This window comes from Ammospiza caudacuta, chromosome 2, assembly GCF_027887145.1.
Source record: "Ammospiza caudacuta isolate bAmmCau1 chromosome 2, bAmmCau1.pri, whole genome shotgun sequence".
Lineage (NCBI taxonomy): Eukaryota > Metazoa > Chordata > Aves > Passeriformes > Passerellidae > Ammospiza > Ammospiza caudacuta.
Genome location: NC_080594.1, coordinates 97,372,765 through 97,392,523, shown reverse-complemented (window position 1 = coordinate 97,392,523; position 19,759 = coordinate 97,372,765). Strand labels below are relative to the sequence as shown.

The following is a 19,759-nucleotide window of genomic DNA, read 5'->3' as shown; positions in this document are numbered from 1 at the left end:
ACTCCCCCATGGCCTTGTGTCACAGCTTCCTTTGGTTTCTCCTTCCCCTGTCACTGGCCCGGCATCCCTGGCGGCCACTCCCCTTCCCCTGGAGGCCAGGCCCCCTGCCCAGCCCTCAGCTCTGCCCCCCAACCCTTCCCCTTCTTAAGCTGCTGCTCCACAGTGGTTCCTTGCTCTTTCTAGCCTGGTTTCGTTTCAGCTACTGTGTTGCTCCACTGGAATAAAACCTTGCAAAAGAGCCTTTCTTGCCTTTATCGCTGAGCCAGCTGTGGTGAGTGTTGAGTGGAGGTTTGGCTGCATTGCCTGAATGTTCACTCAGCTTGGCTTTGGACAGGAGAGGCTTGTTGGGGATAAGGGATAGACAGCAGCACCTACCATTCTAACACCTGCACTTCAGCCCAGGACACAGTTGGCTTTCTGGGGTGCAAGCACACGTTGCTGGCTCATGTCCAGCTTTTCATGAGTAACTCCAAGTCCTTGTCCACAGGGCTGCTCCCAGTCCCTTCATCCCTCAGGCTGTGTTCATACTAGGGCCTGCCCTGACCCAGGTGCAGGATCTTGCACTTAGCATTTTTGAATTCTTTCCCTCATTCCTTGCAGGATGGAGGATGTACTCTAGCCTGTGACATAAATTCTACCATGTTCCACCATCCTAAATTTTTACTATGGCAATTCAATACATAATCACATACATTGCAATCTAAAATGAGACAGATCCAAATACTTTTTCTTCACGTTCTGTTCAAGCCAAAATCGGGTAGTTTTTCTTCCTTTCATGTCTGTCTGCTGAAAAGCATCCTTTGTCCATTTCTTTCACTCACCATTGTTTACCAAGGTGCTCCTGGCTTTAACCAGTGTGGGATGGTGAAGTGTGATGTTATTAGACACGGCAGCCTGTTTGCCTGACAGTGCCACCAGAGATGAACCTGTCAGGAATGTCTCTACCAAAAAGTATTGCTCAAAGGCCTTTTTGTCAGATTACTTGACACTTGCTCATGAACTATGACTAACATTGCCTCTTAAAACACTCTGTATGTTTATTTTATAAGCCATATGGCTCAAACTGGCCTAGTGTTGTGTAGGTGTGAAAGGCAGTCTGAATAGATTTAATTACTTTGGACTTGTGAGCTTTAGAGCAAAAAAAGTTTCCATGGTAATGTAATTACTGTATTCTGTTTTATATAATTTATCCCTATGTCCCCCTGATTATTTCTTGATTTTTTTTTTTTTCATTTTCTTGTGGAAAACTTATGTTTTCAGGAAGAAAACCAAAATACCTAAATAATTAGTTCTGATATAAAGATTTGTCTATAAATAAAATAATTGCCATGCATATTTAACTTTAAACCATATGTGAAATGTGTGGCTATTGGGAGCTGAGAGATTTCACCTAAGGGTTTTGCTAATGGATCACTGGAAGCCTGTGAATATATATCTTTCTGCTCTTGTGGGAACTTTGCAGAATAGTTAATAGAATCTGAATTAGTGATCCTCACTAATTAGTAAGACCCTTTTTCCTTTGTAGTCCTTTTAACACTTTGTAGCTGTTAGGATGTTATGTTGACAAAATAGTAGGTGAGAACCCTTTCAGATGAATAAAAGATTTAAATATGGTTGGGCTATCAGTTTTCCTTTACAAGAGCTCTCACTCAGTGAAGTGTTGGCTGTGGCAAGCATGATGCATGGTAAGCAAATGGAGGTCTTCAATAAGTACAATTTTCTTAAATTATTTTTTGATACTATAAAAATATTTTGCTGCAGTTCAGCTGTAGGTTTCTCACAGAAGAGGTAGCCAAATTCATGGATAACTGTTCCTGGCAAAGTAATGCAGAAATTGTTCTCAGAGGATGCTGCAGCCTGGGTGTTTAAAATACAGTGCAGGTCTGCCTTTTGTGTGTCCTTAATCTGAAACCGGGTAATGCGTCAGTGTACATTGACTTGTTATTCTACAGTGTGATAAATAATTGTATGGACTTGCTCCTAGTGATGCATTTTCTTAGGCTTTTTCTCTTACAATCAGTGATTTAAATGTCATTAGATAACATGCGCATAATCATGATACAAACCATGCAGAGCTTGCAGTTTTTGTCTCCTGACACAAATATTCTGTCTGTGAAAAAGATGCATTGCAATACAAAGAAAGGATAGAACAGGAACATATCAAGAAATGTACACACAAGCATGCTTTTAGCTCAATGTGAATAATTCTATGCATAAACCATGAGACTCTGAAGATGGCTGTAAGCTTTATCCTGTTTTTTTACCTTATAATATACTGAAAAATGATCTGTGATGCTAAAAGATGGTTATTCTTGGAAACCTATATCAATTTCCTATTCACACAGCAACTGGTGGCAACTAAAAATAATCCCGGTTTAGTACTAGCTAAAAATCTGGTCGCATTTGGCACACGAACAACATGCACAAATAAAATTTAAGATCCCCTGTTCTGCTATTTCATTCGAGCCCACTCATCAAGCTTAGTTTGCTGCCATTTGAAAGCTATTGAAAAGCCATTAACTGGCAGGACTGTGAAAGCCGCAGTGCAGCAGCACACCTCAGTGCTGGAAGAATGTGGCTGCAAGTGCACACCAATTAAATCTTCTATTCCTGGGGATGTGGGATTAGGAGCGCTGTCAATCAATTGTGCTACAATAGCACGTGCAGCAGTCATGGTTCAAGACGCACTGAGGTTTATCGTAACTCCAGCAGCCGGGTGAGGGTGACTTGGAAGCCTCTGCAAGATCCTGGAACAGAAACTGCGCTGAATAATGTATTCTGAGGTGCACTGGATACCTGAGGAAGGGCTTTAAATAATGCATTTTCTGGGCATGACAGTTGTAGCAGAAGAGAATGCTGAAACCTGTAGCGAGACTACAGCCTGAGATGAAAGAATGTCTCATTACCATTTTATCAAATGCTGTAAGTAACAAAATGGTTATTTTGCTTTTAAAACTGTCTTTATTTTCTGAGGTGTGTCTTTTCATTATATATGCAAAAAGTCGAATGCAGATGCTGCATGATGTCAACACAGTAGTGGGGAAAGGGAGTTGTTACTTTGCATGTGAATATACAGGCAGAGCCCAGTGTTTCTTTCTCTCCTCTGTTCAGAGATAACTTCATTGTGTGTGTAATAATGCTCTCATTCTGAACTTCATAATGATCAGCTTTTAAAACTTTTGTTTAAATTAATCACCAAAGAATGTAATGTCCGAAAAGAAGAAACGTCATTGACAGCATTATGTTAAGGACGCTTTTAAGGACAACCTTGGAACATGGCTCTCACACTTGGCAAGGATATACAAGTGAGAATAGCTTTATAATTGCCAGCCCAGCTCATCCTCTACTGTAGATCAAATGCTTGTATCCCCTCCTTGTCAGAATATTTAGCTATTTGGTGTGACAGACTTAAAAAAATAGCAATGAACTTTTAACCTTGAATCATGCAAGCTTGCCTCCTTAAAGATATCCTGAAATTGGGATCTATGCTAAATGCATTTGGTTCATTGCAGAGGAAGTTCCTAACAGCTTTTTTTTCTTTTTCAAGGTTGCTTGTCTTTCTAGCTGCACATTTTTCAGTCTTACAGGATTTGCCTTTGAAAGCATCCAGGGTCTGAGTGGATATTGCTGTGTTTACACCAGAGAAATGAATTATTCTTTCAATACTTGTTTTGAACAGCCAGCAGTAGTTCAATAGCCATAGATATTTTTTTACTGAAGGACTTAGAAAACTTCAGACTTTAGTGATTATGGCACAGTTTTTACATGTCAAATAGCAGACTGCTGCAAAAGGTTTTTCTCTCTAGATCATGGTCTTTGATGACTTAAGTGTACCAAGGACACTTTGGAACTATTTTAAAACACTGTGTTATAGTTAATAAATAAGTAGTGTGGTTCTTTGCTGTCTTAATATGAAATTAAGGTGCCCTGGAAGTATTTTAGTAATTCGAGTAAAAATGATTTATATAGGTTTCCTCTTGTCTGCATTCAATGGGACTGGTGTATGGACTGCCTTTAATACTAGTGGGAGCTACAGTTCCCTGTTCATGCAGAGAAGCAGAGATTAGTTTTACTGCACAGTTTTAGAGGTGCATTCTAGGAATAAATCTTTGAGCTTGTACTGAGATTTGATAAATGCAAATGAGGAATTTACAATGTAAATATCTTGAAGATGTCCAAAAAGTATTGTTTAGTTTTTATTCACTTTAAAATTACTCTTACAGTGAAGTTGTTGCAAATCTAGATAGGCATCTGAAAGTCAATAGCATATTAAATAAGTAACTCTTCAGTGAAACTACAGGAAAGATATGAGGATGACCCTGAGGTTCTTCTGTTAAAAGGAAGCAAATGATGACTAATTGGGACGTTCATTGCATTGATTGCAGAGATGAAGGACTAAAACACAGCAGAGGGAAAGGTGAATGTACAGCATCAATTTTGTCAATAATATTTGTTTCCTGTTTTTCAGATTTGGAGTTTTGATTAGTGAATTCTCGGTAAATTGGGGTGGTTTACTACATAGCTCTTTTCTTTCCAAATTGTGTCCTTTAGAAGACAACCGCTGCTGGCTGGAGCCTGACAGGAGTTTTTTTCACTGCCCGTGCTTCTCAGAATTGGCAGAAGTGCTTCCATTTCCACCTGTAATTAGTGAAGGAGAAGCACTTCCTCTGCAATGCTCCCCTGAGCATTATTATCTGACTTCACATGCCAATATGCTGCAGATATTTGTGTTTGGCAGACAGCTGGGACCAAAGATGGGCCAGGGCTGCGTGCGCAGTTGCAGCACCAGCAGTGCTCTGAGATGTGCTGAGAACAGCTGAATCTCACTCACAGTGCTTGGAACGTGACTCTTCACACCCCACTTTGCTTTTAACTATTTCACCAGTGATTTCTGTGTCACAGAGAAAAGACACTGATCCAGAGGAAGCACGGTGGCAGAGCACTGTCTCTGGGACTACTTTGGGTAGAGAGGAAATATCTAAAAGGCACAAATCAATGACACTTAAAAGCCAGTGTTTTATGAACTACAGTGCTATGTACCTGGCTTTTGCATATGTTTGCCTCTTGGTTTTTTTAAATCTTTGCAGAAGTTGGGTGTGGGGATCTGAGCTGAGAAGGGCTATAGCTATTCTCCAATGATGTTAGTACAATTTTATTAATATTCTTTCATTTTTTCATGGCATTGCTCCCATTAGAAGGCTGTGAAAAGCAGGTATACTTCACCATATAAATCACCATCTAGTTATAAGCATTTTCTGTCTGGAAAGCTCCAGCTTGGAAAGCTCTTCAGTCCACTGTAGACTCATAAAATCATTAATGTTGGAAAAGACCTCTAAGGTTGTGGAGTCCAGCCATTATGCTAGCACTGCCATATCCACTACAAAACCACAGCCCCAAGCACCATATCTACATGTTTTTTGAACAGTTCCATGGATTGCAATTTGACCAATTCCCTGGGCAGACTGTTCTAGTGTTGGCCACACTTTCAGTGAAGTATTTTTTTCCTAATAGCCGATCTAAATCTCCTCTGGCACAACTTGAGGCATTTGTTCTTGTCCCATCTCTTGTTACCTGGGAGAGGAGACTCATTTAACACAATTGCAGAGAGTGATAAGGTGTTCCCCGGGTATCCTTTTCTCCAAGTTAGTCACCCCCAGCTCCCTCAGCTGATCCTCTTGTAACACTTGTGCTCCTGACCCTTCTCCAGCTCTGTTGCCATTCTCTGGATACTCCCTCCTGCTCTGAGCAGGGGGAGCTGTGTGGTCAAACCAGATTTTCTGGGGCCATGCCCAGTGAGGTCTTTCATCCCAGTAATGCTCTGGAAGTGTGCCTGCTGCAGCCATCATGTTGTCTTTAGCTGGCACCTGCAGCATTTAACACTAAGCTGAATGAGCGTCTGCCTGCTGGAGCAGCTCGTGTTGTCACTACTCATGCCCATCTCCTTTTGCAGCCAAGTATTGCTGCTGCTCAGAGCTGTCCCTGTCTGTGCTGGTAGCTTATCCTTGGCAATCTGTGAGTGTGAATATTTAGAAAAGAGAACAGTGGTTTGTAGGAGAGTATCACATATTATCTGCCAGCTGCAGGATACCATTTTATCTTGATGATTTGTGTGACAGGTTGTACAAATGAATGTAATTTTGCAAATTAGACAGCACCTTGCTGCTGTCTTCTGTCCCTTTTAAATCTAGTTATTATATAAATATCATCATTTACATGTTATGGCAGTGGTTTTCTACCTTTGCTCTGGACTTCCTCTGAGGGATCTGCAAAGGGAGCTAAGAAAAACGGTACTTTAGCAAGGAGGCTTAAATTTATTACTCCAGAGTCTGCTTTCCACTGCAAATGCTGTAGAGGTGCATGAGTGCAAACAGAATAAAAACCTTGCTAGAAGGAGTTACAGTCATGCCTGGTGGAAGTCCAAGCCAAGTAAATGTATCCAAATATTAGGATCATAAAATCTGAACATCACCTTCTACTTCTTTCTGGTTTATCTGTTTCAAATTCCTTTAAATCCTTTGTATGAATTAAAACCCACTGAATTGTGCTATGTGACAGACCAGTACCTACAGTGATCTGGGATGGAAATACTAATTAGATGTTTATCGATAAATTTAATTCCGGATTTGAAAGCAGATAGAAAATTAACATAATAAGTTTCTTCAATATCTATTCCTTATTACCTTCAGGACCTGATTACATGGCAAGGATTGTCTATGAAGTGGTAGCTCTACCTGAACCTTATGGAGCTTGGACAGGGTGGGGGAAAGATGTGATATGATATATTAGTTTCAGTTTTCAGAGGATGGAGACTTGAACTTGATTCTCCCATAGATGAAGAAATAATACTGGGGGTGAAACATGTGATACCTTCATATCAGCTTTCTTACTGTGAGACAGCCTGTGGAACTTTGATCTGTGCCTTGGTAGAGTGAGTTACTGTTTAGACCAAACAAGAGAAGAGGAGCCTGAAAAGAAAAATTGGAGACCTGTAGTCAGTCTGTGACATAGGGAACCCTTTACCTCTGTGGCAGCATGGATGTGTGATGACCCAAGTAACAGTGACACATAGGTGTGTTCTGTCACACTGGATTCTTGGTGACTTAAGAGAGCTAGAAAATTTTTGAAGTGTTTTCTCCTTCCCAAGAGCAGGATTTCTTCTATTCCAGGGTTAGGCAGGAGGTGGTAATAATTTATTTATTGTATATTCTGGTGTCACAGAGAATTCTCACATCCTTTTGGGCATGTCTTCTGCCTCCAGTGAGAAGCTCAAGAGACAAAATAGTAAAAATATGCAGGTGGTGGAAATGAGGGCTGTAAACAGAAGCAGGATGTCTGTGACAGTCCTTATTCAACCCCTATCCCATTTATCTACGTTGATAATTCATGATAGCATCTTCTAACTCTTGTGTCATGGTTTATTTCTGCAATAACAGAGCTAAGTACACCATGGCTGCAGGGAAAAATTCCTTTTCCTTGTACATGCTTATAACACTGTGACCTGTGGCATGAGGTTAAGATTGTTACTGAAATGAGATGCTTAGCATGGCTGAGTGATCCTGCCTGCTGGAAATGAAACTGGGAGGCAGAGTCAGGAGTCATCTGCCCTGGAAATCCCGAGGGAGCAGGAGGAGTGGCTTTGTGAAATGAACCACTGCTTGGGAGTTTTAAGGTCCTGTGAAAGCACATAAAGCAAGTCTGGGGGAGTAAAGAGATTTTGATGAAAGGTATTTGTCTGAGAAGCTTATACTGTAAAAATGTATAAGAGAATGCTAATGCAATACACGATATTTTGTATTCCATTTTGACAGACTGAATATGTCTGATGTATCAGTGATGTGCAGTGCAAACTTTTAAAAATAGTCATATGATAATTCAGGTGTCATGAAAGATACCTAAAAAACTAGGTTTATAATTATTCGGTTGAGAACAAATGGGTTTTGTCTTACTAACCTTAATACAAATAGAGCCACAGCTAGAATATTTTTTGCTTCTATTATGCTTTTTAGCTCCATGTCTCTCACTGTCATCACAGGATAAGTGCAGGCCAACAGGAAACGAGGATATTATTTACCACCTATGAATGCCAGTATGTCTTTACTAGTTAGATGTTTCTCTATTTTTATTCTCCAGTTCCTGTGCTCATGTGACAATGACAGAAATGCAACATTAATTTTTAAATTTTAACTAATTTTTTACCTAATCTAAATATTGACAAATTTGAGATTCATGACACTGAGTGCAAGGAAAGAGATAAAAAATAAATTTTTATATCAGTATGTAGACATAGGAAGTTATACTTAGAAAAATGTATTTTGAGCTGTCAATAAGCCAATTAGCTTGGCACATTTGTAGTAGTAGTCTAATAATTTGCTTAGTGTGTTTCCAGTAAATAAAACTTACCTCACAGTAGAAACTTTCCCAACCACATAGAATAGCAATTATTAATTTTATTAAGATGCATTTTTATATTAAGTTTATATTAATTTTGGAAAACTACACTTTGAAATAATAGGAAAAGGAGCATTATTAACTTGGACAGCTGAAGACTATAACATTTCCAACTTCGTACTCAACTAAGAATAGTTTTTATTTATAGTAGTTTAGTGGAAATCACAGTCATCCACCAATTATTTTTTGTTTGCTACTCTAAAAATCTGTCAGTAAAGAGAAGAATCAGCACTTTCTGTGGAAAACTTTACTGAGGGCTTATAAGAAATTCCTTATGATTTTGGTATTTAGAGAGCTTTTTTCTTCTAGTTATTCTGCAAACAGCTAAGAAAGCTATCCACCCTAAAAATCAGATGAAAGAAGATTATAAAGGTCAAAGTACCACATTTTCTCACCATATTGGCACAGCATGTGTGAAGCTTCAAACTCTGATATTACATTTTTTGAGAAGATTGCTGCAGGAACAGAGCAGAAAAACACCCCACACCAACAACACAACCCTCCCAACCTCTTTATTTCCATGTATGAAATTATGGCAATATAGCCACTTTTCAATCCTGATGTAGCTTCTTGCTGCAAATAATCACATTTATTTATTTTTCTTGTTTCATATAAATTATTATACTGCATCATGCTGATTTTTGCACCGTTTTTAAGTTATAAAACCAAACAGAAAATATTTTTAGATAATCCAATTAACACCTCAATCAAAATTGCAACAGCATAAACATGAATATTTGAAAGCAAGTGAAATCTGAGAAGGAACTAATTCTAATTTGTTTTTAAACAAATGAAAATAATTAATTCAGCAAAAGCTTAGTTTGATTTGGAGCAAATAGAGAGTTGTCCTAATGCAAGTTTTTTAATATATTAAAGAAGAACACCACCAATTAAAGAAAAATGCTGTTTGTTTATTACAAGAGATACTTTCCATTTGTTTGCTTTTGAGCAGATGCCTTTAGTGAAAACAACAGCAACATAAGACCTACTAAGAGAGATCTGCAAGTTTTGGCTGCTGCACATCCCTTCAGCCAACAGCTGGGTCAGTGTGGTATCCTTGCAGAAACACAAATGCAAGTAGCACGGCCAGAACTGGTTTTCATGCCAGTGCCATTCTTGTACATTGAAAGACAACAGTCCCTGACAACTTCCCCCCATCTATAAGGTGATTCAGAGAGCCCTGACTTAGTCCACTTTAGATCTCTTTTTGATGTAAAGATAGGACCTGGCAAGGAATGTGGACAGGAGGGCACCACAGACAGTGGAAGAGCACTTGGTCATTGATTACTGTGCTTTTTATGCAGCTAGAATATGGACATTCATGTTGGAAGTGTACTTTACTCTCTTTCATTTCATAGTGGATTTTAAAACAAAAAACAATCTTGTTCTCAGAAAAAAAGAGATAAAACCTGAAAACTTTTCTTGTAAATGCTACTGTGAATGTCTCTCATGCAATATGCCATTTTAGAGGAGATTCAGAGCACACAGACAGGCAGGAGATTTGGGCCATACCACCTCAGGCTGGTGGATTCCTGCTGTGGTCCCCTTCAGTGCAAATCCTGTTATGAAGTGTAACACATAAAATATATATGGGACCCTGTAAAGGCATCTACAGAAAATAGAGCAATGTATTAAGGTCATATTTGGAGAGTTAATTGATAGCTTTCAAATGTGATCTCTTTCCCATAAAAGGAATCATAGCTTTCTCCTGTGAAAAGTTTTGTAAATATTGACATCTAGACTGAGAAAAGAGGGAAGCAAGCATATAGAAATTTCCTCTTTTTTCTGTCTTTGTGAGAAGAATAGTAATTTTGTTTGTAGGTAGCTTACTGCAGAAAGCTCTAAAAAATGTTAGAACAATATATTCCTTGCTCAACAATCATTTTATGTGAAAGGAGAGACATTTTATATTCAGATTGCACATGAACTGAACAACTTGTTTTTCAGTTGCTTTACTTTCAACACAATTATTTGATTATGTTAGCTGCAGTACTAATGTTAGTTGCAGAAGTGGCATGTGTAAATCATATAGACATAGTTGTGAAAAGTAAGGCTTTTAAGGCAAACTAAATTATTTAATTCCTCTTAATCAGCAATGAATATATAGATTTATTTTGTCTTGGAGTGACATTTTTCTTTCTCGTGAGCAGTAATGTCAGAGTTGGAATAATAATTTCTGTTTAATTTTTACTTCAATTTCTTCAACATCTCTAAAACCCGTTTATGTTCATCCAGTTATTTCTTCAGTACAGGTGCCTGAAGATATGTGTAGACTAGGAGTCCATCCTTTGATACTGCTTTTTTTCAGTTGGTCAAGTGAGATCAAGCTTTTCAATTTCCTCTTCTTCCTCTTCTTCCTCTTCCTCTTTTTCAAATTATCAACCATATTTCCCCATTTTAATTTAACCCAGAAAGGACATTGCTGCACATGTTAACAATCAAATATTATAATGCTTATCTTCACTTCTGCTTCCATGCCCCTACAGCTGTCCTGTATATGGCCACAAGTGTAATTCTTGATGGTGGATGTGGAAGGTGACCTTAGAGACTGTTATAAACACTGGTGTCAGAAAAGCCATTAAACTGCTTTTATTTTCACTTGCCCATGAAGATCCAGCCCTCACTAGCAATCACCCTTGCTCTTCCAGCCATAGCCAGCCTTACCTAGGACATACCCAATAATTACCCTGCCAGTGTGAGGGAGAGAAGCCTTTCAGATGCCACTGGTGTGGCTTTACCCACTAGAAATTCTCATGGGTTGGGTCTTTACTGAGAGGTTCTCTTTATGGAGCTTTGCAGGGTCATTTGGGGATTTCAGAACTGAGTGAAGGAGCTGACCTGAGTGTCCAGAAACACAGAGCTGCTATGCCTGTGTTGTTGCTTTTGTGTGGCTGTCCACTCAGAACACCAAACAAGGAATTTTGTGATCTTACTTGTTAATCTCATCCATATATATTATTTTTGTCTTGGTACTCTGCCTAAATTTGCACTGTATTAAATTCATTTTATTGCTCCAACTTCTCTTCATTTTTATGGTATATAACCTTTTTTTTCCCCTTTCACTCTTTAAATTTCTGTTAACTTTTCTCTCCTTAGTCACTGCTTAGCTAAGCTATGCATATTTAATTCTTTTCATCTTTCTTCATAAATCAGTCCCTCGGGCCTCAAAACTATTTGTGGTAGTTTCTTTTGAACTGCTCCAATTTGACTGTCTAGAATTGAATGCAATATTCCAGATAAGTTGCCTTTCTGCAGAATGGAGGAGGGCCAGTTTCCAATCCTCTTGCTGTTTGAAAACTGAGATGGCAGCCCCTTGATGTGCACAGAACAGTGACCAAAGGTCTACATATTAGCTCTGCTGCAGAATTTTTGTTAGCTCCACTGTGTGGTAAACTACTTTTCCATCTGCTTTTACTTTACAGTAACCTCTTTAAATTATTAGATTGCATGTAGAACCATGGTTCACTTGGCATAGGATTTCCTTTCCTGTGTGCTTGCCAGTCCTTATGGCTGGGTCTGTGAACCACTGCTTCCTTTTTGACTTTTAACTCCCTATGATGTATGATACTCAATATCCCCTTTGTTTTGATTCACATCATGCTAAACTAGCTTTTATATATGCAGGTTTTTGCAAATTTTGATATATGTGTTTTTCTCCTATGGTTTCTGTAATTCTTGTATGCTGGATGACTCTTGAGCCCTGGCATATTTGCTGACTAAAACAGTGTTATCTGAGAATGTCTATGATAAAAGAATGGCCCCAGGTTTTGAAACAATCTGATTTTTTTTCTTTATTCAAGTAGTTGGTTGTTGCTGCTGTTGTTCAACTTTTTCAGTACCCTTGAGGTGTAGTGGCTGTAATTCTGGCTTCCCTCACTGTGCACTAATGTGTTAATTCACTTTCCCAAATTTCAGATTTACAAGTATTAACAACAGTCTTAGTGTTTTTCACTGTCTACTTTGTTAAGTAGCTGTGTAACAAAACTTTTATATTATACTGTGATGGCAGGAAGAATTTTCCAGTGCATCTCTTCCCAGGTGCACGTGCTTCCTTCTCTCTGTCCTATAACTGAAAGTGTGGGCTAGAGATCCATGTATTATTACATCTCCATTTAATGTACTGTAAGGAAATAACTATTACTGCCAAAACTTAATTGTCACTTCATAAATCTTGTGTTGCAGTCAAGTAAAGACAGCTTGGTCTGTGCAAGGCATAGAAGGAGTTATATTTTCTGGAGGACTTCTCATCTATTCCTTCTTATCTTTCTTTTTTGTCATTTGGCAAACCCAGTTCTTCTTTGTTCTCATTCTACCTTCTGATTTAGAGCTTCTGGAGTTTTACTTGCTCTTGGTATGATTTACAGCAATTTGGATTCTTCAAATATGACCAACTATTCTGATGCTATTTCCTCCCAGGCTTTGCAAGTGACAAGCATTAATTAGTATATTATTCTAACAAGTATACATTCCTTGCTTATGAAAATGCCAAATCAAAGGTGACATAAATTCATAGATCCAAAAGTTGTAAGAATTAGCGCAAGCAACCATTTTATTTTCTCTTCTGAGTTGTCTATATATAGATATATATTAAAAATAAAAATGTGTTAGTGCAGTCAGTGTTAATCAGATGACTTTTGTTTTATGGTTGCTTTAAACTCTCTCTTCAGATCCTGACATAAGGACTTGGACTATTTCTTAAAAGGAAAAAATTAGCTGCTTTACCATTAAGCTCTGGGAAACACATAAGCATATTTTGCTTTGATCTTTCTAAGGAAACAAATTCTTTGTGATTATGTTACTTGTGTCTATGCATCTTGTTGGTTTTCTCCCCATGATAATTTCCAAATCCGTTACCCAGTTGCAGGAAAATGTTTCAAAACCAGGTTAATCATGACATGATTTATTCAAACAAGTGAGTACTACATTGCCTAGTAGTGTTGTACATCTATTTCATTATGGTTGGAAATTATAGTGTGGCTTTTCTACCATATGGGTGTCAGGTTTAGCTTACAAGCCGTTATCTTTTGTCACACAAGGTACCAAGTAAAGTCAAGTCTTGCAAGGAAATTTAAGCATGCTACAAATAAGTTTCTTCTTGTGCTGGTTTCAGGTGGGGTAGAGTTAATTTTCTTCACAGTGTTCTAGTACAGGGCTTTGTTTTGGATTTGTGCTGATAATATAGAGATGTTTTTGTTATTGCTGAGGAGGGCTAACAGAGCAAAGGGCTTTTCTGCTTTTTGTATAGCCACGGTGGGGAGGAAGTTGTTGGTGCATGGGAGACTGGGAGGAGACACAGCCAGGAAAGGCAGCCTCAATTGACAAGAGGGGTATTCCAGACCACAGGAATATATGCTCATAATAGAAAGTAGGGAGGAAGAAGGAGGAAGGGAGTGCATTTGGAGTGATGATGCTTGTCTTCCCAAGTAACCATTGCACATGAATGGGGTCCTGCTCTCCTGGAGATGCTGAACACCTGCCCAACCATGGGAAGCAGTGAATTAATTCCTTTTTGCTTTGCTTCTCTGTGCAGCTTTAGCTTTTCCTGTTAAACTGTATTTCAACCCAAGAGTTCTCTTTTCTTACTCTCTAACCCTTCCTATTCTCTCCCCAGTCCTGCTGGTGGGGCAGTGACTGTGTGGGGTTTGGTGGCTGGAGTCAAACCGCAGTGTTTGGGTGAAAAGCAATGCCCTGCACACTTGGCACCACTTACCTTGCTGCAAGCAAAAGATAAGGTGTTGGTGGGACAAGCTTCAGAGGGTGTGTCTACACTTCATAAACAATGAAAGACGTTGGAGTGCTGATGCTCTACAGCATTGTTATTTAGCTCACTGGATCATTTTTGAAGTGTCCCTACTAGTTCTCTCTATGGCAAAGGCTATGGATGATATCTAGAGACTCCTCCCAAAAGACAAGGCAGATGAAACAGCCCCAGATTGTGTGTTCTATCTCCTGTGCAATCGTTCGTCTATTTCAAAAGGCTTTTATCCTCAAATACTGTTTCCTGCCTACATATAGCCTCCTACTACTTTCTAGAGCATTTATAAACACCTTTGGGTTTATGTTGTAAAATACCTTTCTCCTATGTTGCAGTGCAGTCTTCTTTATAGACACTGTGAAATTTAGAAGCCACAAAAATAGATAATTATATCTTAGAGCACAAGAGCTCAGCAAAATCAAAGGAGAACTAGGACAATATGCTGTGCTGTCTAGATGTGTTTCATTTTTTCTTCATGAACCTTCACTAGTGAACATGAGCTGATGTACAACATTTAACTGACAAGCTTTGTTTTTTTCCTTCTCATTTCTTTTTTTTTTTTTTTCTTTTTTTTTTTTTTTTGGTCAGGGAATACTTATATCCTAGGTTTTGTGACTGATTTCTTAAAAACTTACTTAAATTCCAAAAGAGCAGTGTTTTGACCTATTGCCTGAATACTCATTATTTAAAGAGGTTACAATAAAGCCCTGAATTCACCTTGAGCACAGACTTTCATCTCCAAAAAGCCCACCTGAGATATTCTATGAGATGAATGGGTGAATGTGTTTTACTCAGACTGTGCAGTCTTTCTGGTTGGAAACTCCTGTGCTCCAGAGCAGACAATGCTGTCTTAGTTTGTTTCACAAAAGGTTCTGATGTTTGCCGGAGAAATTACTTGGTTTTGCCAGAAATTGCTTTGGTTTGTGGGAATCCAGAGTAGAGAAGGATAATGGCTGTAGAGAGAAGAAGGAGATAGCAGCTTTACCAAATAAACAGTATGAGCCTGACCAGATCATGTATGTTCATTTTGCTTGCATTCCTGTAGTTTCTGGATGTGATCTACAGATGAGGACTGCTGCTCTGGGGCAAACAGACTTTCTTTCAGACCATTCATACTTGTCAATTCCCTGTGCATCAAAACCAGACAAAAGAAAATGATTTTTTTGTTTTTCTAAAGAATGAGAAGAACCCCATACATATGTATTTGAAACCTGTGTTTTATTACACTGAAGGCTAACGTACAGGCAAGCAGTTTGGCTGCATTTTTGAATAAGCTGGCAAACAGTTAATGAATTTTACCTAGAACATAAAATCTCCATATGTCACAGATTGCTACATGGCATAAATCACAAATGACAGTGCAGAGCCCTCTGTTATATTTAATTAGGTATTATTCAGACTCTCTTCTATCACTACAATGGCAAGATCCCAAACTGGTGGTTTCTTTGATTTAAATACAATAAATTTTTAGAAAATGCCAGTGTAACTTCACTGAATTGCTGATAGATAGATAATAGAGTCTATTAGGAAGCTTGTAGAGTTGATAAATAACATCTGATAAGTAACTTTTCCTTGGTATCAAGCTGGAAATTGATTGCAGTTCCTACTTACCAGTCTAGTCACATCGAAAGGCTCTTGAAGAGCAGCGTACAGGAGTGGAGTTTTATAAGAGAGTGGCTGCTTGAATGTGCTCAGGATTGCTCTTCAGCAAAGACAGAATTGGGTGTTAAGCAGGAATTGAGGAAGCTTTGTATATCGTGTCATTTCAGAGCCCTAACTTTCTAATTACATCAAAAAGGAGCTCTGTGGAGCCAAGAATAGGAGAAGCACATCAGCTCCTTTACTGCAATGTAATTTATTCTCAGAGGACTTGGCATTAATTGAATTCTTTACATTCTTTACAAGGTAAATAGTTATACTGCTCCCTCATGATTATCTGCTTTTGGGGTGGGAAGGGAAACCAAAAAGAGGAAAAAGGATGAAGTCCATTGCTACAGTGAGCAGGTCTGTACTGACCTGATGGAAGGGTTTCAGCTGTGGAAGTCAGGCTGAGTGGTTGCAAGCACCACTCACAGCTTAATAAATGTAATGGAGAGGCTGTTCAAATGGTAAGTAATTTTCCCTGTGGTGAACAAAAGATTTTCAAATCCAAGTATTTTGGTGCTGATCTTAGTGTTTCAATCTGAGATGGATTTAATCTAAGCCAGCCTTTCCTGTGGCTGTTCTTAGCCACATTTCTTTTAGAAACTGTAAGATCAGTAGAAAATACATAATAACTTTTGATTTCTGAAGAGAGCACCTGTAAAATGCATTGATCTACAGTTCAGACACAATGACTTCAGTTATGCTTTAGTATTTATATCACTGATTTCATATCAAATTCATCTCAGCTTCATAAAAACTCATAAATTGTTATTTCTAATTCAACATAATAAATCTAAATAATATACTTTGTTGGTAGAAGGAAAAAAGCCTTCTGTATAATAATGTCATTATGTGTAACAGCAAAGTGCATTACTGAATGGGCCAGTGCCTAAATTTCTGGTCTGACTTCTGTAGCAAACATGGAGTGCACATTAATGTAGCTTTTTGAACTGGATGAAGCTGCACCAATTTACACCATCGTGTGATTTACACCATACATGTATCTGAATGTGTAAGTGCCAAAGCACTTGCTGCTCCTTGCATGCCTTTCCCACATATCTTTGTTGATAGTGTGGTTATGGTTAGACAGCCAGCTTCAAAAGTGTTGTACAATGGTACTCTATGAAAAAAGGCCTTTTAAAATTTGTTGAATGAATGCTAATCTATTTAAACGTTTATTGAAGTTGTTGAAATTTTGATATATTTTTATCTTTCTGCAATCCAGGACAATTTCAGTTATCTAAATTAGAATGCAGATGTTTAATTGCAGTTGTGAAAATGGGCTGATATCATATCTTTAGCAAGAATAGACCAAGATAGGGGCTAAGTGTCAGAGGACCCAAACTAAACACAGTATATATTTTGGAGGGTTTTTTTACTCTTTTTCCTTTAGTGACATTAAACTGCTTAAAGACTATTGTTTTGGCTGCAGTATACATTCTCAGAATCTCAGATTACCATTTTCCCAGCTATATAAACCCTCTATATTTTGTTTCAATGCTACAAGGACTGGGGTTTTTCAAATACCCAGAGCTTTAATTATTCATTGTTTAAAATATTATAAAAATCAGCATGTTTGCATAAATAAAGCTAAGCATGTCTCTTATTATTTCGAAATTTGTAATTTTAAGCATTATGCACCCTTAGTCCATGTCACCATATTTGAGAGGCTTGCTGCATTAAGCAATGTCAATGTTTGATTGTGTGCTTGCCTTTAATGAAAAGTCACATGCAATGTCAAAATGCGTCTGAGCAGAGAGGTGAGCCTGTGTGTGCATTATGTAGGCATTCAGCTTTACTTTCTGGAAATGCCTCCTGACCTGTGACATAATCATAAACCCCCAGGGACATAATCACCCCCCTGTAATGTGAATTACCATCTGAGGTGCATTTTTTAGGATGACTAGTCTCCTAATTTAAATGCCAGACCAAGTGACTAAAGTTGATAGACAAAAAAGCCATAAGAAGCAGTAGAAGGGAAAGCTATATCAGTATGGTTTCTGAAAAGAGATATGGCAAAAAATTTCCCTGTATACTGTAAAGTTACTTGAGCTCAAATCACCTTCAGAAGATGGAATAATATTTCTGTAACAGTGCCCATTCTTCCTCTCTGTTTACATCCCATCACCCTTCCTTTGCTCTTCATTTTGTTCAGGAGCTGATGCTTGTAATGTCACAAAATATTCCTTCTCTCATCTTCGCAGTGAGAACCAGTGACAATTCAAAGCAAACTGTTCCTCTTTACTCAGAAATCTCTTGTTTGTACAGGCAGGATCAAAACTGTAATTTGTCTTGTGATGCAGATGTCATACTCTCCAATTGTGAGTAAATTGCTACAATTTTATTAAGCTGTTGTTTTAAAGTAGTGATTCTTCTCTTTCTTGTGGTTCATGGTGGTCCCCGTCAATGAAGCAACTTTTTGCTAGCAAGCATCATTGAAACTTTTTTTTTTCTGTTGGTTACAGTGGTAATGATTTCCTTTGTCCTGTACTAATTAGTAATCAATGTTACATGGTAAAAGTTTCTCTGGTTTTGATATTTCAGTGTTTTTTAGAGGTTTCTATATTGTGTGCTTATACAGAAGATGCAGACCTTAAAACTATATGCATACTGACAATCACGTTTAATCTAGTAATTTTTGTCCAGAACATCCCATTAAATAAATAATAAACCAGTAAACCTTGCCAGCTTTTTCATGGGTGACACTGCCAAGGTATTCTCCAGTGCAGTCTGCCATGACCATCACAGTGGCCTGATTGAATCCCTGCACATTAGTGTAATTTGTCATGCACTGAGCCAAGAACTGCATGAAATAATCTTCAAATCTGATATATTATGTAATGAGATACAAACTCTTAAGCAAATGTATTCAGAAGGCAACCTTTTTTCCTACCCACAAATCTTTACCATACTCCCTCCTGACTAGCACACTCAAAACCAGCTCTGTTTGGGGTCATGTTTTCCATCTATTTTCTGCTGTTGAATGGGGGTCATACAGTGTTCTTGTACCAAATCAGTATGGCAGTTTGTGCCAGTCCTCCCATATTTGGGGAAGGAAAGGATGGACAGACTTGCTGCACGTTACCTTTTTAGGAGGCTCTAATTGCCTTTTTTTTTTTTTTTTTTGAGTCTGACTGTGGTTGAGGTGTCATTCTCTAAGCAGTAACTGTTTGCATCCACCTAATAAAGTTGTGGATTTTAGCAGCTATTTTTTCCTGTAAGGTTTCTTTGCAGGGGAAGCTATTGGTGTTGGCAATGCTCACTTAGGACAGAGTAATTGGCACACTTCAAAGGGAGAGCTTAATCCTGGGGATTGGCTTGCTAGAAACTTTGGGCAGTTCAAGAGGGGAAGTGATATTTTCACACCTGAGGCAGACTAACCCTATACCTTGGTGCAGCCTGGGAACTGACTGACTTGAGCTGCAGTCCTGCTGAAGAATGTGCTGGGTTACAATGGACACAGAGCTGAATGGAAGCCAGCTGTATGTGCTGATGATAAATCAGACAAACCACACAGGGGCTATGTTCAGAGGTGTTTGGTCAGCAGACAGAGGGAACTTATTGTCTGCTGCTACTTGGGGCTACTGAAACTGCGCCTGCAAATACGTGGTGTTGGTGCCACCAGTCTAAGATGGACACTGAGGCAATAGAATGAGAGCAATGGGAGGCAACCAGGATTGCTAGCAGAAGTGAAAAAGCTGAAACCTTCTCAATAGTGACAATTAGTACCAAGGGATAATGGCCACCAAAAGAACTCACGGCATTTTTAATAGAAGCCAGTGAAGCAACTTAAACAGTTTACCCAGACAATTTGTAGAATCTGTTAACAGAGGTTTTCAAGACTGGTAGACAAGACAAAGTTATTTGATGCAGTTTTGGTGAATTACCCCATGCTTCATGTGTATTAAGCCA

The 19,759-nt window shown here is 38.5% G+C and overlaps 1 protein-coding gene across 1 annotated transcript in view; it reads left to right on the top strand.

Moving 5' to 3' along the window:
- The first annotated feature begins 2,788 nt into the window (after positions 1–2,788).
- Positions 2,789–19,759, top strand: part of MYO16 (myosin XVI) — a 277,468-nt gene continuing 260,497 nt past the window's right edge. Inside the window, exon 1 of the mRNA XM_058825534.1 lies at positions 2,789–2,922. Within this exon, the coding sequence (XP_058681517.1) occupies positions 2,895–2,922 (28 nt within the window). The 5' untranslated portion in view covers positions 2,789–2,894. The remainder of the gene's footprint in view (positions 2,923–19,759) is intronic.